Source organism: Sciurus carolinensis, chromosome 1, assembly GCF_902686445.1.
Source record: "Sciurus carolinensis chromosome 1, mSciCar1.2, whole genome shotgun sequence".
Taxonomy (NCBI): Eukaryota; Metazoa; Chordata; class Mammalia; order Rodentia; family Sciuridae; genus Sciurus; species Sciurus carolinensis.
Window position 1 is genome coordinate 97,233,813 of NC_062213.1, and position 24,116 is coordinate 97,257,928.

Here is a 24,116-nt window from a genome sequence, read left to right on the forward strand (position 1 = left end):
TGAACCCAGGGGTGCTTTACCACTGAGCCCTTTCTATTTTTTATTTTGAGAGAGGGTCTTGCTAAGTTGTTCAGGGTCTTGCTGAATTGCTGAAGTTGGCTTTGATGCACCACCACACCTGGCTTCTACATTTTGATGAAGTCCAGTTTATTTTTTTTTCTTTCAAAGGTTGTGCTTTTACTACAGTATCTAAGAAAACTTACCTAACCCAAGCTCACAAAATTTTTTTCCTGATTTGTTTTCTTCTAAGAGTTTCACTCCTTCTCTCTCTTCCTTTCTCATCTGACTATTCAATTGTCCAAGCACCATCTGTTGAAGAGACATCTTTCCTCTATTTCCTAAATGACTACCCTTTTGCTAATAGGACACTTTCTTGCTTAATGTAGCTATATAGTCTTCAAGAACCAGTGGGAATCCCATTTTCTTTTTTTCAGGTTTTTTTTTTTTTTTTACTATTTTAGTTCCTTTTCTTTTCCTTACAATTGGTAATTTCTTTGGAATTTTCTACATCAACAATCATGTTATCTGCAAATTGAGAAATTGAGTTTTTACTTCTTTCTTTCTATTCCAACCAGTAATTTCCTTGCATAGGCCAAAATCTCCACTATGATTCTGAAAATGAGCAGTGAGATCCATACTTCTTCCAATCTTAAAGGTAAAGATTTCAGTCTTTTACCATTAGCTGTAGGAATCTTGTAGGTACCTGCTATCTGGTTGAAAAAGTTCTCCTCTATCATTTTTAGCCTACAGATTTTTTAAAATCACAGATGAATGTTGAATTCTACCAAGTGCCTTGGCATCTATTAAGATTATAATAATGTCTCCTTTAGTTTTTATATGACATAGTACCTTGATTGATTTTGGAATACTGAACAATCGTGGCATTCTCAGGATAAACCCCAGTTGGTCTTAACATATTATGCTTTTCATACATTGTTAACTATGACTTACTAAATTATTATTAAGAATTTTGGCTCCTATGTTCATGAGGAATATTGGTCTATAGTTTTCTTGTCTTATAATGTCTTTGTTTTGCACTAAGGTAATGCTGACATCATAGAGTGAGTTGGGAAGTATTCCATTCTCTTCAATTTTCTGGAAGAGTTTCTGTATAATCTGTGTTATTTCTTCCTCAGATATCTAGTAGAATTTATTATGAATCTTTCTGGGCCTAGAGTCTTCTTTGTGGGAAGGTTTTAAATTACATAGTCAGATATTTAATAGATAAAAAGCTGTTCAGTTCAACCATTTATTTCTAGTTTATTATATGTTGACAAATTATAGTTGTATATTTCATTTACTTTTTAGTAACCTTTAGTGTCTTTTAAGGAATTTTTCCATTTTATTTAAATCATCAAGGTTAAAGTTATTCATAATATACCCTCATTATTCTCTTAAGATCCTAAGACTCTGTGATATCTCCTCTCTCATTCTTGAAATCAGATATTTGTGTCATCCCTCTCTTTTTTCCCTAATATGTTTGGCTAATCATTTTGCAATTTTATTTACCTTTTTTAATAACCATATTCTGATTTTATTAATTTTCTTCATTAATTTTTGTTTTCCACTTTGTTGACTTATTGCTATTTTTAAAACCCTTTCTTCTTACTTTTGGCACAATATTCTTTTCTTTATTCTCAGGATGGAAGCTGAGACCATTGATTTAATACTATTCTTATTTTCTGATATTGACACTTAGTGCTATAAATTTTCCTTTACTGCTTTGGTTGCAACTCATAAATTGGGATACATTCATTTTTTTCATTTCTATTCAGTTCCGAATACTTTCTGATTTCATTTTTAATTGGTTCCTTGATTCACAAATTATTGTGAATTTTATTTTAGTTTCTAAATACTGGAGTTTTCATAGATTTTCCTGTTAGTTTCTATCTTCACTTCATTATGATCAGAGAATATACTTTGTATGATTTGAATAATTTTAACTTACTGAAACTTACTTCATGACTCAGAATTTCATCTGATAACTATTCCATGTGCACTGAAAAAGAATGTGCATTCTGCTATTATTGAGTAGAATGTTCTATAAATATCATTTAGGTCACTCAGATTGATAGTGTTCTTCAAGACTTCTACATCTTACCCATTTTGTCTACTTGTTTTTATCAATTAAGAAAGCCTGTAATTGAGTATTTCTCCTCACAGTTCTAGTAACACTAGAATTGTACTGACCCTGCCTGAATTCCCTCTACTGTCTTGTGACTTGGGAACTTGCTACCAGGCTTTAAGTTGGGGCAATTGCAGTGCTTTCTTCATTTCTCCCCTATTGTATGATGGCTAAAAACTTTGGTGAGTTTTTTATTTTTCTTTCTGGAATTAAGGTAACAAAAGTGAGAAGGTTAATCTTATCCATATTACTTCATTTTCCCAGAAAATTCTGAAGGCAATAATTGAATATAGACTTAAAGGAGGTGAGGAAACAATATCAGAAAAGAGCACTCCAGAGAGAGAAAACTCTGAGATGAGCATGTCCCTGGAAAGTTCATGGAACATTAGGGAGGCCAGTGTGACCATGGCAAAGATTGAGAAGAGAGCAAGAGATCATGAGTCCCACTCAGGCCACCTACAGAAGCCACTATAGAGTGTTAAGCAGAGGAAAGACATGCCCAGACTTTTGTTTAAAACTGTTGACAGACTGTGGAGGATTAAGAATAAAAGTAAGCATATCAATTAGGTAGCTAATAGTACCAGCAACAATTGATGACAGCTGGGATAGGATAGTAGTAGTGGAAATGATAAGAACTACACAGATTCTGATTATAATCTGAAGGTAGAATCAATAGGATTTGTTGACAGCTTGACTTGGAGGTAGGAGAGAATAAGGGTATCAAGAATAATCTAGAATAATTCTAGAATTATACTGTTATATTCATCTTTTACACTTGACAAATAAGTTTAGGGGTTAGCTCTTCTACTATCACATTTACAGTATGAACACTGGGTATATATTTAATACTTTTTCTCCTGTTTCTTTCCCAAGGGTATAACACATATCAGCACATATAAATATTTCTTGGGTATAAGAGTTAAAGTCTATGGGACTATTCAAATTGGCAAACATTGAAGTGGGTTTGGTGCAGACATGTATGAGAATAACCAACATCTGTTTATCTTAGTGTGGGAGCCACAGAATCTACATTAAAATTGACATCCACAGGGCCCTCCCTTCACTACCATTCTCAAAATGGAGACCCAACCTGTCTTATCACTTACAATCCTGTCTGATAAATAGCCAGGTTCCAGATTGATATGTTGTAGAACTAATAGTGAGCAAACCAGTCCTACAGCAGGCAGGTTCTGGACGTGGCTGGTTTGTCCCTGACTCAACTTGCCTCTGGCTTTTGAGAACTAAACGGAATTGGGCTTTTCTTCATCTGAACTCCTGCCACTGGCAACTTGAGCAGCTTTCAGGTGAAAGAAACAGTGAAATTTGGTGAATCAATTTACATGTACATAAAAGGTTTTAAAACTGTAGAATGTAAACTCACATAAGGCCCTTTGGTCAGCAAACATTTCTCTGCCATTTAGACCAATCTGAACCACTCAGTACTACTTACCTGTCAGAATCCTATAGACAAGAAGTAGAGAAATCCAAAATTCCATAATCCATTAGAAACAACTGTGAATCTGGTGTCTCATGAAAGAGAAAAGACAGAAAAGTTTTCTATGTATAAAGACCCAGAGAATTCATGGCTTCAAGATTTGTTAAGAGTAAGTCTTCCTAGTGAGGATGAGGTAACTAAGATCCATAGACAGCCAAGAAGAGGTGCTCCCAGGGACTAGAGTGCAACCAGAGGAAGTAAGATTATAGATTAAAGAAGCAGTACAAATATATCAATATAACCCCTCCCCTAGTGGATCAGTAATAGATTGAATGGAAGAGAAAGATGGAGACAATCTATATATCCTAAACTTAGGACCTATACTTTGACCTGAAATCTTCAATATAAATGGTTTTGATCTGAGGATTATATCTCCATTATGGACAGAATACACATTATTATCATCACCATAATAAATAGCATCAAGATTATTAGCATCATAATCATCTATAATCAAAGGGTCCACCAGTTCACTGAGCCAGAACCACAATCTACTTCCAAGCAGATCAATCAGAGGCTACTTTTGTACATTTCTATATACCCCGAAATACTGATGGATCCCAAACACAATATCTGACATATGATTTTAGTTCTCAAACGAAACTGGTACAGTAAGTTTCATAATGACAATGTCCACAAAATGCAAACAGTATAGTATTTTGATCAAATATATAAAAGATAGCAATTTTTAAATTTTGAATAAAAATAGCAACTTGTACATTTATTGAATGCTATTTTGTACTAGGCACTTTACTCGCTATCTCTTTTAGGTTTTATGACAATCCTGTGAAGAAAATTTAACTAAGTGACCAAGGCAGCATTCCAACCGAGATCTGCCAGATTCCAAAGTTCATGTTCTTAGTCACTGGGCTAAACTGCTGTGCTTATTTTAGATTTTAGAGAGAAGACAGGAAATGTAATCTTTTAAGAATCTTACCCTGTGTCTTCTCTGGATTCTTCTATGTGGACCAGACTCAGGGAACATGTGTGAAAATGGTCGTGGCACAAATTTAGGCTAACAGCTTTCTCTTGGGGCCAAGTCCCAGGACCCATTTTCCATTTGTATTCCTGCCTCTTAAACCACTCCCATCCCAGATATGAGTGAAATGTCATCTCTCAATATCTTAGAAAGCTAAGAATTGGTCTTCCAAGGTCAGGGGTCCTGGTACCTCAGGTAACAGATTCTACTCAAAGTATCTCCAACTTGCACAAAACTGAGGATACTGGGTGGGGTGATTGGATTCTGCAACACAGTGAGTCTCTGAGAACTTAGTCACCCTATAATAGTTACATAAAATAATTACTCTATCTGCCTTTTGCAATTAACTCACTAAGCTAATTAACTAGTGTCCCTTTTTCAAGACAGCAAACCATAAGTAAGAAAACATCCCACTAAAAAAAGAGGAATACTGTGGATGTGATTTTCCAGAGATCTCACTTTATTATCCTTTGTCTTAGAGTTCATATGCTCAGAGGTGAGACATAAACAGACAGTCCCAGAAGGTCTAAACACTGAAGCAATTAGTGCCAGAGGCAAGGAATGAATGCATAGGCGGAATGACTACTTATAATAGATTTTAAAAACATAATTGATTGTTAAAGAGAGAAAAAATGAAATTATCACAATGGCAATAATTAATAATATTAATTGGATTACTTAATGATTTAAAATTTAATCCTGATGCCATAACTCATAGAAGTCCTGGATTTATTTTTCCCTAGTCCTACTCAAAGATGTCATCCTAAGCAGCCCACGGTAGAATTTTTGTCATTTCTTTCCTCATATAGAACACATGAAAAATCAGTCTCATTATGTATTGTGGAGTAAATCTGTCCCTAGTTAAAATTTTTAGTGATTTAAGGACAGACAGACAAGGCATTCTGGGCAATCCCAAAAAAGCAAATAGCAAATCCTCAATGCCCTTTAAAAAGGGTCTATCAAGATCACCAAAGAAATATGATGGATAATTCCAGAATTATAATTAATTCCAAATCAGTATAACTTCATTGAAGACACTGTGCCTAGTACTGGACCTTTTGTGTTATAGATCTTTAATAATATACATTAACTTTGTGTGTGTGTGTGTGTCAGAGAAAGAGAGAGAGAGAGAGAGAGAGAGAGAGAGAGAATGGAGGGAGAGAATGTGTGTGTGTGTGTGTGTGTGTGTAATATATACATAAATCTTCAATTTTCCCTGATGCTCAAAGGGGCTAAACTTTAGTTCCCATCTAGCTTCATCGTACTGTTTCACATATTCTCAGAATGCCTCATTCTGGGAAGAACGTAACAAAGAAAAGAGTCATGAGGAAACAGTAATCGCAGCTCTGGGAAGATGGCAGAGGAAGAGCAAAGAAAAAAGATCCCTCTGGTTCCAGAAAATCTCCTGAAAAAGAGGAAGGCTTATCAGGCCCTCAAAGCTACCCAGGCAAAGCAAGCGCTTTTGGCAAAGAAGGAGAGAAAAGGAAAACAGTTCAGATTTAAGCGACTGGAATCATTCCTACATGATTCCTGGTGGAAAAAACGTGACCAGGTGCGTGACAGATGACTAGAAGTGAAACCTCATGCTTTGGAAATGCCTGATAAACATTCCTTGGCCTTTGTTGTATGCATCCAAAGGATTAGTGGGGTGAGTTTGCTGGTGCAGAGGACCATTGCCAGACTTTGTCTGAAGAAAATATTTAGTGGTGTCTTTGTTAAAGTCACCCCGAAAAGCCTAAAAATGCTGCGGATAGTAGAACCTTATATGACTTGGGGATTTCCAAATCTGAAGTCTGTCCAGGAACTCACATTGAAACGTGGACAAGCAAAGATCAAGAATAAGACCATCCCCTTGACAGACAACACAGTGATTGAGGAGCACCTGGGGAGGTTTGATGTCATTTGTCTGGAAGATCTCATTCATGAAATTGCCTTCCCTGGGAAGTATTTCTGGGAGATCTCTAGGTTCTTTTGCCCTTTCCATCTCTCTGTGGCCCGTCATGCTACCAAAAATAGAGTGGGCTTCCTCAAGGAGATGGGCCTACCTGGTTATCAGGGTGAACGCATCAATCAGCTCATCTGCCAGCTGAACTAAACCCAGAATATCTGAAAGCAGTGCATTGGAAGCACATGTTTTTGTTTGATGGAATTGTTATCAATTATCTTCAGAGAAGATTATTTTCTGCCTTAAGAAAATGGAAGGAAGGGATTGGGGAAGAGACAGTAGTTATGATCATGGCAGGCACCTGTCATCACAGACAAGTTCCAAGGAAAAATTTCATTGTTTCCTACATTGACCCACCTCTGCCTCTGAAATCAACACATGCCATGGAGAAAGAAGTCCTGCTTTGTCAGGGGTTTAATGTTGGTGAATGAGTAACCCAAGCATGTATACAAGGCCCCCTAAGACTTGTAGCAGTTGACCAAGTCTAGGAGCATACTTGAATCTAGAGGTCCCAAGAGTCTTGTTTTGAAAAGACTTGAAATACTTAGGAAGAAAAGTACAAAATCTGTGCTCTTCTGTCTCTGTTGAGTCCATGTTCCACCTTTTGAACAATAGCTTTGTGAACTCTGAGACTTGCCTTGGCTCTAAGTGTATCTGGGGGCTTTCTATCCTGGCCTGCAACAGACTTAAGTTCCTTTCACTAGCTCAGAGTTTAAAAGAGGAAGAACCCTTCACCATGAACACATATACTCAAAATTTTGCTTGGAATTTCAGGGTGTTCATAGACCCTTCTCTTTCAGGACCTATACATCTTCTCTGAGGAAATCCTGTTCTTATAAGCATTTGGACTAGTCTTCTGTTTCCATGTTCTGTAGAAACCAGCCAGTTGTGTTTCTGTTAAGAACATAGTGGCACAGACCTGTAATCTCAAAAGCTCAGGAGACTGAGGCAAGATTACAAATTTGAGGCCAGCCTTAGCAATTTAGCAAGACCCTGTCTCAAAATTTTAAAAAGTGTGTGGGAGGATGTAGCTCAGTAGTAAAGCATCCCTGGGTTCAATCCCCAGTACCAAAAAATAGTGACAGATTGTTCACTTTTGCACCATCTATAACTCTATGTTACTGACCATTTCCCCTGCCTGGGGTTCAGGATGAAATTTCCAGGTTTCCCTGATCAGCCTTCTCCTTAAAATCCAGATTAGGAAGAAGAGTCATTTTCTTGTTTTGGCATGGATGAAATTAGCACTATTTGACTTTTAGGACTCCAACAGGCAACTTGCTTGGGTTTGTTTTTCCATATTCTGGACTTAAGTGTCCTTTATCTTTCTGGTAATGAGGTAGATCAACAAGGCTTCTGGAGATGTTAATCCTGAAAAAAGTGGATACTATTTGTTTTCTGTCTACCCCTAAAAGTGGTACTCCCTCTGTTCCCTCACTTGCTTCAGTTTGCTGTCTAAGCAGTTGGTGAGAATGTCAGAGCCCAGTTAAACTGAAAACATGCTTAATCATTATGTTTCTTGGTCCTTTGGGTCAGCTCTGCTGCAGTTTTGGCTCTTGGAGACCCTCAAATACAGCTATGAAAATTGAGTGAGATGCATAGGAATGTCTTAAAATGTGCCAGTTTATGAGGTAATTAATTAGGTTTGGTTCCAGAGTTTAACCTGCGAGGAAGATTCTATAAATGTGTTACTTTTCTATTGGAGAGCATTGTGAAATCAGATTATTTTAAAATGATGTATCACAAAATCATGGAAACAAAAAACAAAAAATGTAAAAAAAAGAAAAGGGTCATGAAACCGTAGAAAGTTCTAAAAAAATATTCAGTGAAGTAAAATGAATTGTTGAGAGTCCCTGGACCAAAGAAATGAGTCCAATTATTTTAAATTCATACTCAAGAATGGACTTCTGTTTTCTAACCTTACCAGTTATTCCCTTTACTTATGAACTTGAGTTCAAATGTTTATAAATAGTTCCAAAAATCACATTTGTGATTAAAAGGTCAATATTTTTACTCACCAAATAATATTCAAAAGAATGTAAATGCAGCCAGGAGCAGTGGCACATGCCTGTAATCCCAGAGGCTCAGGAGGCTGAGGCAGGAGGATCAAGAGTTCAAAGTCAGCCTCAGTAAAAGCACGGTGCTAAACAACTCAGTGGGACTGTCTCTACATAAAATATAAAATAGGGCTGGGGATGTGGCTCAGTGGTCAAGTGCCCCAGAGTTCAATCCCTGGTACCCCCCAGCCAAAAAAGAGAATATAAATGCACAAAATGTTACAACATTTTAAGCATACAGTTAAAGATTTTTAGGAAACTACTCTAATTGCAGAGGTTCTTTAAAGAAGAAAACCACCTGCTTTACTTATATTTGTGCCTTGCAATTTGTCAAAATATATAGCTGAGCTCATTTAGTGAATACTAGGAGTTCTAATGCCAATTAAGTTCCTTTTCCTTCAGTGAGTTTTAACTAGCCAGTAAGTTTCCAAATCCATCACAGAGCAATCTCTTCTCCACAATGTCATCACAGGTTATTGATACTGTGACTGTAAGGACCATATAAGCATCCAAGATTTAACCTTCAGATATGGAGAGTTCAGCAAGCATCAGGAGATTCCAGGTGGGATATCTGAGTTAAATCTAACAGGTCACTGAAGCCCCATATTGTATTTGGAAAGCCTGGGTGTGTCAGCCAGCATCCTCTTTGTGAGAACCCTATTGCTCCAATACATGAATCTCAAGATATCAACGATCTTGTGGAAAAAGTAAGAAGGAATCTGTGGATGAGGGCAATCTTGGCTGGTGTAGGTAGTAGGTCTTCCTCCTGAACTTTTCATAATAAAAATTTTAGTTCCTTTGAAGGCCAAGTTCCAAAAACTCGTCCTGATTTTACCTAGAAAGAGAGACCATGAGGAGTGAGCAGTTAAAAATCGTCTCTAGGAATCATCACCCACCCAAACCTAATTTGTATCTTTCTAAATCAGATTAAACTTGATAGTAAAAAGGAAAATACAATGAATTTTCATCATGTACTAAGCATTATCTTAATATATGACATCTAATTCTAAGATGTTTGTAATTGGCCCCATCACACAGGTGTGGAAACATACTCAGATTTAGAAAGTTTACCATATTACAGGTGGATCTATGATACAAAAATGATCCACCTTGTCTTAAGTAAAATTAATTTTTTTCCCTACTATATCATCATCTACAGGCCAAGAACAGGTCCCTAAACTGCTTTTGGAGAAAAGATTTTTAATACATATCAGTGTTCCTGGATAAAGTCACAGGTATCAGCTCTAAGTCGAGTTCATTGAACAACACTGAAACAGGGATTTCTAAGAATCACAGCACAGAAAAAAATGATAGACACAAATTCTCTTAGGTCCTAAGGCAAATTCTTTATTTGAACACAATAGGAAATAAAGCAGATTACTCTAACTTGGAGAAGGTTCACCTAGAATAAGATTAGATGTAGAAACAAATCCAACATCAAGTGAAAAAACAAAAGCTGGAACTTTCACACATGCAATTAAAGTTGCTTTAATATTCAAAGTCATTTTTTTTCCTTTTGAAGACAATCCAGTGGCCAACAGTGCCTAAGCTTCACCAAATGGGTGTATAGTCAAAATGTCTGGTGGTTCCTGGTAGCCTAGCACAATGTGACTATGGAATAAGCAGAAAGGAGACCCAAATAGGAAGTATTATAGCTAAAATTGTGCCCTACTTGTGTACTTCAGGCCTCTGATTCTTTGAACTAAATATCTTTTCAGAACCTGAGCAAGCAAAGGTCTCTACTGATATTATCAAATTAATCCTTAGAAACCAGTACTTTGGTTCCTTTCCAAATGGTAGTTAGTCCTCTCTGAAATGGTGACAATAATTGTTCTTCAGAATTGCCACTGAAATAATCTGACATGTGTCCACTTGTGACACTAATAATACCTTATGGTTATTAAATAGGGAAAACTAAAGCATTGAAAATGGGGAAACTTACCTAAGGACACAGACACCACGAGAACCATGACTTTCTTGCTCAACCATGCATACACAAAGACCCACTAAATTATACACTTTTAAAGGCTAAATTTTGTGACATATGAATCATGTTTCAATAAATGTGTTCTATTTTAAAAAGTCAGAACTTACCTTCCAGGCAATACTTTTGACACAGAAATAGTATTTCTGCCTTAAAAGATCTACTACTGGTTTCTAATTTGTTTTTACCAAATGCAATCAAGCACCTCTTACATATAAAACCCTGTGCTAGATGCTATGAAATATTTAGCAAAAATGAGCTTGCAATAATTACATAGTTTACTAGGCATTTAATATATACCACGTATTATTTCTATCAGTATGGTTGGTGCTGTTATTCCCATTCTTTAAGTTTGGAAGCTGAGGCTGAAAAGCTTAGTTGCTCAAGTAACATAGCTAGTAAAAAGGTAGAGCTGAGATTTGAACTCAAGTCTTTCTGATTACAAAGTCTTTAATTTTATCCATTATGTTAAGCAAGTGAGAAGAGGAAGAAAAACCTGAATGCAAAGGGTATAAAAGAGTAAATGGCAGAGTTCTGAAATTTGACAAACTATGGAGAGTTTCAAAGCTCTAAACTAGAATGCTGGAGTTACCCTAGGGGAAGACTTTACAATTCTATCTCAATGTGGAGTGTGGGGCCTAAAAGTCTTCTTGACACAGAAATAATTTTAACAAAAACAGCATTCTAAAAGATTCATATAATTGAGAATGACTATAATATCAAGGGAAAACAACTTTCTATATGGTTTTTCTGTAGAAAGACTCCCTAGCTACGATATCTCAGGCAAATTCATTAATATTTTGTGAATAGATGCTCATTCTAAGAATTTACCAAGCTCCAGACACTGTCTAGAGGATGAGGTGAATCAGCCATGATAACTGCCTCAAAGAAGTGCCCAGATAGGAGCTGACTAAGCCCAGATAGGTGGTGTATGTGTGGTTAAAAATGCCAGGCCTTAGCATCAGACAGCATGTGTTTCTATCATCATGCTTACACTGACCCTGTGTGAATTTGAGCACTTTTAAATTTCTTTATGTTTCTACCTCATATGTAAGACAGGGTAATTCTGACCTTACAAGGTTAACATGAGAAAGAAATATGTAAAACCACTATGTCTAGAAGACAGTGAGCACTTAATAATATCTATTCTCATAATCAACTGGTGGCAAAATACAGAAGAGCTAGCTTATCATGCCTAACACAGCTTTCTGATTATCTTTCTACCCTCAAATATATTTGACCTATTTTATGTATATAACTGACAGTTTCCCAAGGGTCCCAAAGAAATCAAATTACCAATGGATAACAGAGTATTGGAAGAAAGCCCACTCTAAATTCACCTTGAACATGTCTGAAAACATTACTTTATATACAGTCCATTATACTTTATAGCCTATAAAAGAGCGTTCATAGGGCCAGAGAATGCTTGCAGTGCTCTTTACATTACTCTTTCATATTATTTGTAATTGACTGAACTCCTAAAATGGTGCAGAATTTTTGCATAGTAGTTATGCAATAAATAGAGTAAGCTAGTGAAATGATTAAGAGTAATGGTGCTGTAATAAGGTAGATGTGAGTTCAAATCCTGATTCCTCCACCTTGTAGCTATGACTCTAAATACTTTTATGCTTCCTAAACTTGGATCTTCATCTGTAAAATGAAATATAAATGCATATAGAATGTTGTGAAGAGATGATATGATATGTGAAACATTCAGCACACTAGAACAAAGTAAATTGTCAATAAATGGAAGTTATAATTGCAAAGAGATATGAATTAAGTAAACCTAGTAGTTTGGGTTCATTTTTAATTAAATTTTTTGTGCACCTGCCAAATATCTTTCACTCTGCTACTTTCTGTGGGTATTAGATAAAGGAAACAAATTACGTGAGTTTTCTAAAATGAAGTCTCTGCTTTTCACATGCCTCTGACTCTAAACAAAGTGTCCTGTAACATGTCCTCATACTGGAAGGTGGGGCACAGTACCAGCCTTTAGGCAATCACCTTAGAGATGAGAATGTGAAGAAGGAGGAAGATAAACATGTAGAGAGGTGGAGTTAGATTTGATTGGAAATTATCAGTCCTTCCCACAGAGGACAGCACCCACATTTTATAAGCTATATAAGGATCACTATTCCAATCCACCATTACCCTGCAAGCTGCATCAGGCTTTATCCTACTTGTTCCTTTGGTGAACCAGGTGAGAGAAAATCTCATTCTGTTACATTTATGAATATTTGGTGTTATCCATGTTAGAAACTAAAGAGTATGAGATAAGGCAGAGATTGCATATATTTTGTCATTCTTTCCTATTTTTCTTTTTGTTGCTTTTTTGTATGTCATTGTTTTTTCTGGACTGTAAAGCTCATATAGGGAAGAGTCTGACATTGTGGTAGAGTCTCCTCCTTGTTCAGTGTTGGTTCCTACAGCTTCAAGATCTAATTATCTGCTAGTCAAACTCCTGCCTCCATTGCTAAGCTTTACTCCCTGGTTAATGAAAAAGAACAGTGTTTCATCAAGTGCTGAGATTGGCTCATTTCCCCATTTTTAATTTGCTGAATTCAGGACTTGGATCCAGTATACTTCTGCTGCCCAAAGGGGATGCAAATGTCATGGCAGAAGAACTATCACTTTTGACTCAAGAACAGCAGCAGTAAAACTAGAGAGAATGGGGCAATGGTGTCTAAGTGGTTCTGAAAACTTTGGAAGCTCTAGGACAACACCCAAAAGTAACCAAATTGTAGAGACATTATGCAGAGACTATATTCATTCCTGATACAAAATATGGAGCACTCTGAGATCTAATCCTTATTGGACAAACAACATGCCATTTCTTGAACTAAGCAAAGTAATTCAAAGTTAATAAAGTTTTCGCTATGTTGAGCAGTGCCATAAAATCCCTAATCCATACTAATATGTTGAGGCTTAAAAGAAACAGAGGTTTGAAAAATAATAATATTGAAATGAGAACTGTGTGACGCTCAGATTCAACTCTGTTCTTGAACAATAAAATAAAATGAGATAAAATCAAATGAGAGTGTAGATGAATTAAAAGAAAAGAAAATGAATAATAGTTTTTTGTTATTTTTTCATTCTAGGTTTACTTAAACTTGCAAAAAGATGACAGATCTTTTAAGAAGTGTTGTCACTGTCATAGATATTTTCTATAAATATACCAAGCAAGATGGGGAATGTGGCACACTTAGTAAGGATGAACTAAAGGAACTTCTGGAGAAAGAATTTCGTCCAATTCTGAAGGTGAGGACCATGTGCAAGTCCACTAGGGTCTTGCATGTGCTCTGTTATAGAACCAAGATTAGCTGTGAAGGGCACAGCCCCAAAGGCCTTTGAGAAAATACTAAGAGCAAAACTTTGTGGACATTATAAAGTTTATTAAGGCACATGTATTTTTAAAAGGCAAATGTTTCTTCCTCACTTTCCTGTGCACACCCACCTTATAGACTCAGTCTTTCTCATGCACTCAGGCTTCCCTTCTGAAAATAAATTTGTACTACATGAAGTAATAAGTTATCCTGTCAAGTAGGGAAAAGTGTATAGAGTCTGGATATTATCCACAAGGGAGTTAATAATGTGGCCAGGGTGATTAAAAAAAAATACAAGCACTTTTTTCCATCTACATGGGAAGGACTGTTATTGACTTCAAAATAATAGGTCCTAACAAAGAATATGTTAACATGTATATTTAAAATTTATGTAAAACTAAGATATACCAGCTAACCGAGTGTGGTTTCTTCCACTCCTTCCCATATGCCATACTTGAACACATAAATTTCTAGCTTAAATTCTTGAAATGTTTTCTTTGGAGGATTCCAATAGTCTCTATTTTCTATTACTCCTTCATATTTGCTAGGTCCTGCTAGCTGAAAATAATGCTTGATTGGACTAAAACTACAGAATGTGAAATACCCACAAATCCATAGCCCTACTTGGTTGTTTTAGTTGATAATATGGGCTACACTGACCAGGTCTCCCTTGGTGTGTCACTCATATATAGAACCCAGATGATCCAGACACAGTAGATGTCATCATGCATATGCTGGATCGAGACCACGATCGAAGACTAGACTTTACTGAGTTTCTTCTAATGGTATTCAAGCTGGCCATGGCCTGCAACAAGGTTCTCAGCAAAGAATACTGCAAAGCTTCAGGGTCAAAGAAGCATAGGCATGGTCACCGACACCAAGAAGAAAATGAAACAGAAGAGGAAGAAGAGGAGACACCAAGACGGAAAAAAGGTTACAGACATTCAAGTTGGAATGAGGGAGAGGAGCATGGATATAGTTCTGGGGGTTCAAGGGGGACTACAAAATACAGACATGGGTCCAACTCCAGGAGGCTGAGAAGGCAAGGTGAATTATCCAGTTCAGAAGGATCTGAGAAAAGGTACCAGGGGTCTAGTTCTGGACACTCCTGGAGTAGTGGCGAAGAGAGATATAGTTCCAACTCTGGAGAACTATGGGAAAGAAACAAGTCACATGGTAGCCCCTCTAGGGAATCTGGGGAGGAATATGAATCTGGATCTGGGTCAAAGAGTAAGGAAAGGAAAGGTCATGGTGGTTTGTCACATGGACTAGAAACTAGTGAACATGAATCAAACTCTACACAGTCAAGAAAGAGTGGAGGACAAAATCTTGGGTCTAGCTCTGAAGGTTCAGGAGACAGTAGGAGACAAAGTCATGCATGTGGTTATAGTAATTCAGGTGGGTGTGGAAGGCCACAAAATGCCTCTAGCTCTTGTCAGACAAGTAGATTTAAAGGGCAAGGAAATGCATCTAGCTGTACTCAGTCAGCTTGTCGATCAGGAAGTAGTGGAGGGCAAGGTCATAGATGTGTCTCAGGAGGGCAGTCCTATGGTCAATCTGAGCCTAGTTCCTGCAGCCAGTCTTATAGTCAAAGAAGACATGGATCTAAAGAATGTGGTCAACCACACAACTGTGGAGGACAACAGGGAAGAGGCTCAAATCAATCCTCTTGCTGTGCACAATATGACTCTGGAACAAGTCAGTCTTCTAGCTGTGGTCAACATAGATCTGGTTCTTGTGGACAGTATTCAAACTCTCATCAAAAGGGGTCTGGTCCAAATGAATTTTCCAAATGTGGTCAGCATGGTTCTGGTTCAGGTCAGTCCTGTAGCTATGAACAACATGGAACAGGCTCCAGTCAGTCCTCTGGTTTTGGGTATCATGGCTCTGGCACAGGTCAGTCTTGCTGTGGCCAGTGTGAGTCTGGCTCAAGTCAGTCCTCTGGCTATGGTCAACATAGCTCAGGTCATTCCTCTGGCTTCGGGCAGGGTTCAGGCACAAATCAGTCCTCTGGCTTCGGGCAGCACGGGTCTGGCTCGGGCCAGTCCTCTGGCTTCGGGCAGCACGGGTCTGGCTCGGGCCAGTCCTCTGGCTTCGGGCAGCACGGGTCTGGCTCGGGCCAGTCCTCTGGCTTCGGGCAGCAAGGGTCTGGCTTGGGTCAGTCCTCTGGCTATGGTCAACATAGCTCAGGTCATTCATCTGGCTTCGGGCAGCACAGTTCAGGCACAAATCAGTCCTCTGGCTTTGGGCAGCATGGGTCTGGCTCTGGGCAGTCTTCTGGCTTTGGGCAGCATGGGTCTGGCTCGGGCCAGTCCTCTGGCTATGGTCAACATAGCTCAGGTCAGTCCTCTGGCTTCGGACAGCACAGTTCAGGCACAAATCAGTCCTCTGGCTTCGGACAGCACGGGTCTGGCTCGGGCCAGTCCTCTGGCTTCGGGCAGCACGGGACTGGCTCGGGCCAGTCCTCTGGCTTCGGGCAGCACGGGTCTGGCTCGGGCCAGTCCTCTGGCTTCGGGCAGCACGGGACTGGCTCGGGCCAGTCCTCTGGCTTCGGGCAGCACGGGTCTGGCTCGGGCCAGTCCTCTGGCTTCGGGCAGCACGGGTCTGGCTCGGGCCAGTCCTCTGGCTTCGGGCAGCACGGGTCTGGCTCGGGCCAGTCCTCTGGCTTCGGGCAGCACGGGTCTGGCTCGGGCCAGTCCTCTGGCTTCGGGCAGCACGGGTCTGGCTCGGGCCAGTCCTCTGGCTTCGGGCAGCACGGGTCTGGCTCGGGCCAGTCCTCTGGCTTCGGGCAGCACGAGTCTGGCTCTGGCCACTTCTCTGGCTATGGTCAACATAGCTCAGGTCATTCCTCTGGCTTCGGGCAGCACAGTTCAGGCACAAATCAGTCCTCTGGCTTTGGGCAGCATGGGTCTGGCTCGGGCCAGTCCTCTGGCTTCGGGCAGCACGAGTCTGTCTCCGGCCAGTCCTCTGGCTATGGTCAACATAGCTCAGGTCATTCCTCTGGCTATGGTCAACATAGCTCAGGCACGAATCAGTCCTCTGGCTTCGGGCAGCAAGGGTCTGGCTCGGGCCAGTCCTCTGGCTTCGGGCAGCACGGGTCTGGCTCGGGCCAGTCCTCTGGCTTCGGGCAGCACGGGTCTGGCTCGGGCCAGTCCTCTGGCTTCGGGCAGCACGGGTCTGGCTCGGGCCAGTCCTCTGGCTTCGGGCAGCACGAGTCTGTCTCCGGCCAGTCCTCTGGCTATGGTCAACATAGCTCAGGTCATTCCTCTGGCTTCGGGCAGCACAGTTCAGGCACAAATCAGTCCTCTGGCTTTGGGCAGCATGGGTCTGGCTCGGGCCAGTCCTCTGGCTTCGGGCAGCACGGGTCTGGCTCGGGCCAGTCCTCTGGCTTCGGGCAGCACGGGTCTGGCTCGGGCCAGTCCTCTGGCTTCGGGCAGCACGAGTCTGTCTCCGGCCAGTCCTCTGGCTATGGTCAACATAGCTCAGGTCATTCCTCTGGCTTCGGGCAGCACAGTTCAGGCACAAATCAGTCCTCTGGCTTCGGGCAGCAAGGGTCTGGTTCGGGCCAGTCCTCTGGCTTCGGGCAGCACGAGTCTGTCTCCGGCCAGTCCTCTGGCTATGGTCAACATAGCTCAGGTCATTCCTCTGGCTTCGGGCAGCACAGTTCAGGCACGAATCAGTCCTCTGGCTTCGGGCAGCACGGGTCTGGCTCGGGCCAGTCCTCTGGCTTCGGGCAGCAGGGGTCTGGCTCGGGCCAGTCCTCTGGCTTCGGGCAGCAAGGGTCTGGCTCGGGCCAGTCCTCTGGCTTCGGGCAGCACGGGTCTGGCTCGGTCCAGTCCTCTGGCTTCGGGCAGCACGGGTCTGGCTCGGGCCAGTCCTCTGGCTTCGGGCAGCACGGGTCTGGCTCGGGCCAGTCCTCTGGCTTCGGGCAGCACGAGTCTGGCTCTGGCCACTTCTCTGGCTATGGTCAACATAGCTCAGGTCATTCCTCTGGCTTCGGGCAGCACAGTTCAGGCACAAATCAGTTCTCTGGCTTTGGGCAGCATGGGTCTGGCTCGGGCCAGTCCTCTGGCTTTGGGCAGCATGGGTCTGGCTCGGGCCAGTCCTCTGGCTTCGGGCAGCAAGGGTCTGGTTCGGGCCAGTCCTCTGGCTTCGGGCAGCACAAGTCTGTCTCCGGCCAGTCCTCTGGCTATGGTCAACATAGCTCAGGTCATTCCTCTGGCTTCGGGCAGCACAGTTCAGGCACAAATCAGTCCTCTGGCTTCGGGCAGCATGGGTCTGGCTTGGGCCAGTCTTCTGGCTTCGGGCAGCATGGGTCTCACTCAGGTCAGTCCTCTGGCTTCGGGCAGCACAGGTATGGTTTGGGCAAGTCTCATTCTGGTCAACATGGGTCAGGCTCAGGTCAGTCTTCGAGTTACAGTCAACATGAGTTTCATTCAGGTAAATCCTCTGGTCATGACCAAAAGGGATCTAGGAGAAGTGAATATATTCCCAGAGGACAGGGAGAAATCACACATTCAAAATCAAGTGTAACTAGAAGACGAAGTGGGAGTCAGACCAGTGACACTCAAGAATACTCAGAAGATTCAAACAGATACTCAGGATCCATACAGGGACGTGCTGGATCTCAACACGGAGAATCGGGATCCACAAGGCAAGAGAGACAGGGAACTGCTCATGGACAGTCAAGAGATACCACTAGACGTACACAGTCTGGACAGAGGCAGTCCTCACACTCTGAGTCCAGGACAACTCCAAGATCATCTAATCACAGTGAGTCAAGTGAAAGTGAGGGGCAGTCGGGCATCTCTCACAGACACTCAAGATCCACTCAGGGACATGGTGGATCTCAACACGGAGAGTCGGGATCTACAAGTCAAGAGAGACAGGGAACTGCTCAAGGACAGTCCAGAGATACCACTGGACGCGCACAGTCTGGCCAGAGGCAGTCCTCACACTCTGAGTCCAGGACAACACCAAGGAGATCATCTATTCACAGTGAATCAAGTGAAAGTGAGGGGCAGTCGGGCATCTCCCACAGACACTCAGGATCCACTCAGGGACATGCTGGATCTCAACACGGAGAGTCACGATCCACAAGGCAAGGGAGACAGGGAACTGCTCAAGGACAGTCCAGAGACACCACTGGACGTACACAGTCTGGCCAGAGGCAGTCCTCACCCTCTGAGTCCAGGACAACACCAAGGAGATCATCTATTCACAGTGAGTCAAGTGAAAGTGAGGGGCAGTCGGGCATCTCCCACAGACACTCAGGATCCACTCAGGGACATGCTGGATCTCAACACGGAGAGTCGGGATCTACAAGTCAAGAGAGACAGGGAACTGCTCAAGGACAGTCCAGAGATACCACTGGACGCGCACAGTCTGGCCAGAGGCAGTCCTCACACTCTGAGTCCAGGACAACACCAAGGAGATCATCTATTCACAGTGAATCAAGTGAAAGTGAGGGGCAGTCGGGCATCTCCCACAGACACTCAGGATCCACTCAGGGACATGCTGGATCTCAACACGGAGAGTCGGGATCCACAAGTCAAGGGAGACAGGGAACTGCTCAAGGACAGTCCAGAGACACCAGTGGACGTACACAGTCTGGCCAGAGGCAGTCCTCACACTCTGAGTCCAGGACAACACCAAGGAGATCATCTATTCACAGTGAGTCAAGTGAAAGTGAGGGGCAGTCGGGCATCTCCCACAGACACTCAGGATCCACTCAGGGACATGCTGGATCTCAACACGGAGAGTCGGGATCTACAAGTCAAGAGAGACAGGGAACTGCTCAAGGACAGTCCAGAGATACCACTGGACGCGCACAGTCTGGCCAGAGGCAGTCCTCACACTCTGAGTCCAGGACAACACCAAGGAGATCATCTATTCACAGTGAATCAAGTGAAAGTGAGGGGCAGTCGGGCATCTCCCACAGACACTCAGGATCCACTCAGGGACATGCTGGATCTCAACACGGAGAGTCGGGATCCACAAGTCAAGGGAGACAGGGAACTGCTCAAGGACAGTCCAGAGACACCACTAGACGCGCACAGTCTGGCCAGAGGCAGTCCTCACACTCTGAGTCCAGGACAACTCCAAGGAGATCGTCTATTCACACTGAGTCAAGTGAAAGTGAGGGGCATTCAGGCATCTCCCACAGACACTCAGGATCCACTCAGGGACATGCTGGATCTCAACACGGAGAGTCGGGATCCACAAGTCAAGGGAGACAGGGAACTGCTCAAGGACAGTCCAGAGACACCAGTGGACGTACACAGTCTGGCCAGAGGCAGTCCTCACACTCTGAGTCCAGGACAACACCAAGGAGATCGTCTATTCACACTGAGTCAAGTGAAAGTGAGGGGCAGTCGGGCATCTCCCACAGACACTCGGGATCCACTCAGGGACATGCTGGATCTCAACACGGAGAGTCGGGATCCACAAGTCAAGAGAGACAGGGAACTGCTCAAGGACAGTCCAGAGACACAACTAGACGCGCACAGTCTGGCCAGAGGCAGTCCTCACACTCTGAGTCCAGGACAACTCCAAGGAGATCGTCTATTCACACTGAGTCAAGTGAAAGTGAGGGGCATTCTGGCATCTCCCACAGACACTCAGGATCCACTCAGGGACATGCTGGATCTCAACACGGAGAGTCACGATCCACAAGGCAAGGGAGACAGGGAACTGCTCAAGGACAGTCCAGAGACACCACTAGACGCGCACAGTCTGGCCAGAGGCAGTCCTCACCCTCTGAGTCCAGGACAACACCAAGGAGATCATCTATTCACAGTGAGTCAAGTGAAAGTGAGGGGCAGTCGGGCATCTCCCACAGACACTCAGGATCCACTCAGGGACATGCTGGATCTCAACACGGAGAGTCGGGATCCACAAGTCAAGGGAGACAGGGAACTGCTCAAGGACAGTCCAGGGACACCACTGGACGTACACAGTCTGGCCAGAGGCAGTCCTCACACTCTGAGTCCAGGACAACTCCAAGGAGATCGTCTATTCACACTGAGTCAAGTGAAAGTGAGGGGCAGTCGGGCATCTCCCACAGACACTCAGGATCCACTCAGGGACATGCTGGATCTCAACACGGAGAGTCAGGATCCACAAGTCAAGGGAGACAGGGAACTGCTCAAGGACAGTCCAGAGACACCACTAGACGCGCACAGTCTGGCCAGAGGCAGTCCTCACACTCTGAGTCCAGGACAACACCAAGGAGATCGTCTATTCACACTGAGTCAAGTGAAAGTGAGGGGCAGTCGGGCATCTCCCACAGACACTCAGGATCCACTCAGGGACATGCTGGATCTCAACACGGAGAGTCACGATCCACAAGGCAAGGGAGACAGGGAACTGCTCAAGGACAGTCCAGAGACACCACTAGACGCGCACAGTCTGGCCAGAGGCAGTCCTCACCCTCTGAGTCCAGGACAACACCAAGGAGATCATCTATTCACAGTGAGTCAAGTGAAAGTGAGGGGCAGTCGGGCATCTCCCACAGACACTCAAGATCCACTCAGGGACATGGTGGATCTCAACACGGAGAGTCGGGATCCACAAGTCAAGAGAGACAGGGAACTGCTCAAGGACAGTCCAGAGATACCATTGGACGTACACAGTCTGGCCAGAGGCAGTCCTCACACTCTGAGTCCAGGACAACACCAAGGAGATCATCTATTCACAGTGAATCAAGTGAAAGTGAGGGGCAGTCGGGCATCTCCCACAGACACTCAGGATCCACTCAGGGACATGCTGGATCTCAACACGGAGAGTCGGGATCCACAAGTCAAGGGAGACAGGGAACTGCTCAAGGACAGTCCAGAGACACCAGTGGACGTACACAGTCTGGCCAGAGGCAGTCCTCACACTCTGAGTCCAGGACAACACCAAGGAGATCGTCTATTCACACTGAGTCAAGTGAAAGTGAGGGGCAGTCGGGCATCTCCCACAGACACTCAGGATCCACTCAGGGACATGCTGGATCTCAACACGGAGAGTCACGATCCACAAGGCAAGGGAGACAGGGAACTGCTCAAGGACAGTCCAGAGACACCACTAGACGCGCACAGTCTGGTCAGAGGCAGTCCTCACACTCTGAGTCCAGGACAACACCAAGGAGATCATCTATTCACAGTGAGTCAAGTGAAAGTGAGGGGCAGTCGGGCATCTCCCACAGACACTCAAGATCCACTCAGGGACATGCTGGATCTCAACACGGAGAGTCGGGATCTACAAGTCAAGAGAGACAGGGAACTGCTCAAGGACAGTCCAGAGATACCATTGGACGTACACAGTCTGGCCAGAGGCAGTCCTCACACTCTGAGTCCAGGACAACACCAAGGAGATCATCTATTCACAGTGAATCAAGTGAAAGTGAGGGGCAGTCGGGCATCTCCCACAGACACTCAGGATCCACTCAGGGACATGCTGGATCTCAACACGGAGAGTCGGGATCCACAAGTCAAGGGAGACAGGGAACTGCTCAAGGACAGTCCAGAGACACCACTGGACGTACACAGTCTGGCCAGAGGCAGTCCTCACACTCTGAGTCCAGGACAACTCCAAGGAGATCGTCTATTCACACTGAGTCAAGTGAAAGTGAGGGGCAGTCGGGCATCTCCCACAGACACTCGGGATCCACTCAGGGATATGCTGGATCTCAACACGGAGAGTCAGGATCCACAAGGCAAGGGAGACAGGGAACTGCTCAAGGACAGTCCAGAGACACCACTAGACGCGCACAGTCTGGCCAGAGGCAGTCCTCACATTCTGAGTCCAGGACAACTCCAAGGAGATCGTCTATTCACACTGAATCAAGTGAAAGTGAGGGGCAGTCAGGCATCTCCCACAGACACTCAAGATCCACTCAGGGACATGCTGGATCTCAACACGGAGAGTCGGGATCCACAAGGCAAGAGACACAGGGAACTGCTCAAGGACAGTCCAGAGATACCACTGGACGTACACAGTCTGGGCAGAGGCAGTCCTCACACTCTGAGTCCAGGACAACACCAAGGAGATCATCTATTCACAGTGAGTCAAGTGAAAGTGAGGGGCAGTCGGGCATCTCCCACAGACACTCAGGATCCACTCAGGGACATGCTGGATCTCAACACGGAGAGTCGGGATCTACAAGTCAAGAGAGACAGGGAACTGCTCAAGGACAGTCCAGAGATACCACTGGACGTACACAGTCTGGCCAGAGGCAGTCCTCACACTCTGAGTCCAGGACAACACCAAGGAGATCGTCTATTCACAGTGAGTCAAGTGAAAGTGAGGGGCAGTCGGGCATCTCCCACAGACACTCGGGATCCACTCAGGGACATGCTGGATCTCAACACGGAGAGTCGGGATCCACAAGTCAAGGGAGACAGGGAACTGCTCAAGGACAGTCCAGAGACACCACTGGACGTACACAGTCTGGCCAGAGGCAGTCCTCACACTCTGAGTCCAGGACAACTCCAAGGAGATCGTCTATTCACACTGAGTCAAGTGAAAGTGAGGGGCAGTCGGGCATCTCCCACAGACACTCAGGATCCACTCAGGGACATGCTGGATCTCAACACGGAGAGTCAGGATCCACAAGGCAAGGGAGACAGGGAACTGCTCAAGGACAGTCCGGAGACACCACTAGACGCGCACAGTCTGGCCAGAGGCAGTCCTCACACTCTGAGTCCAGGACAACTCCAAGGAGATCATCTATTCACAGTGAGTCAAGTGAAAGTGGAGGGGGGTCGGGCATCTCCCACAGACACTCAGGATCCACTCAGGGTCATGCTGGATCTCACCATAAAGAATTGGGATCTGGTTATACACAGTCACATAATTCTCACCAGCTGTCAAGAGATAATATAAGGTGGCAATCAAGTAGTATTCATGGTCAGTCTGGAAGAAGACATTTTCAGTCACAGAATAGTAGAAAACAAAGACATGGATCAGGTCACAGTTGGAGGCATGGCAGTTATGGTTCTGCAGAGTATGACTATGGGCAGTCTGGGTATGGACCTTCTGGGGGTAGCAGAAGTAGCAGTTGCACAACTAGCCCTTTGAGGTCAACAGGCAGAGGTACAAATACTCCTGTGTCCACACATGGACAATCCTTTTCTATCTCTGATCAGAGTGGATTCAAAGCAACTGGAAGAGCAGAAAGGCAGGTTTCAAATCATGGACAGTCTGAAGTAAGTCAAGGGCAATTA

At 43.7% G+C, this 24,116-nt stretch overlaps 2 protein-coding genes and 1 pseudogene across 3 annotated transcripts; all 3 read left to right on the top strand.

Moving 5' to 3' along the window:
- Positions 1-5,935: 5,935 nt before the first annotated feature.
- On the top strand, positions 5,936-6,694 carry LOC124989667 (60S ribosomal protein L7-like 1; annotated as a pseudogene).
- An 8,359-nt stretch (positions 6,695-15,053) lies between these two features.
- Positions 15,054-18,585, top strand: LOC124989640 (apomucin-like). Of its 2 annotated transcripts, XM_047559575.1 has the most exons (3): positions 15,054-16,881; positions 17,149-17,230; positions 17,309-18,585. In XM_047559575.1, exons 1-3 carry the CDS (start codon positions 15,190-15,192, stop codon positions 18,436-18,438), a joined length of 2,904 nt encoding a protein of 967 aa, XP_047415531.1. In that variant the 5' UTR covers positions 15,054-15,189; the 3' UTR covers positions 18,439-18,585. The 2 variants fall into 2 exon arrangements, with proteins under 2 accessions (XP_047415531.1, XP_047415525.1); XM_047559569.1 differs by having other exon boundaries at positions 17,149-18,585.
- Positions 18,448-23,916, top strand: LOC124989635 (uncharacterized). The gene is made up of 2 exons (XM_047559558.1): positions 18,448-18,652; positions 18,875-23,916. The coding sequence occupies exons 1-2, from the start codon at positions 18,583-18,585 to the stop codon at positions 23,773-23,775; spliced, it is 4,971 nt and encodes a 1,656-aa protein (XP_047415514.1). The 5' UTR covers positions 18,448-18,582; the 3' UTR covers positions 23,776-23,916.
- The last annotated feature ends 200 nt before the right edge of the window (positions 23,917-24,116 follow it).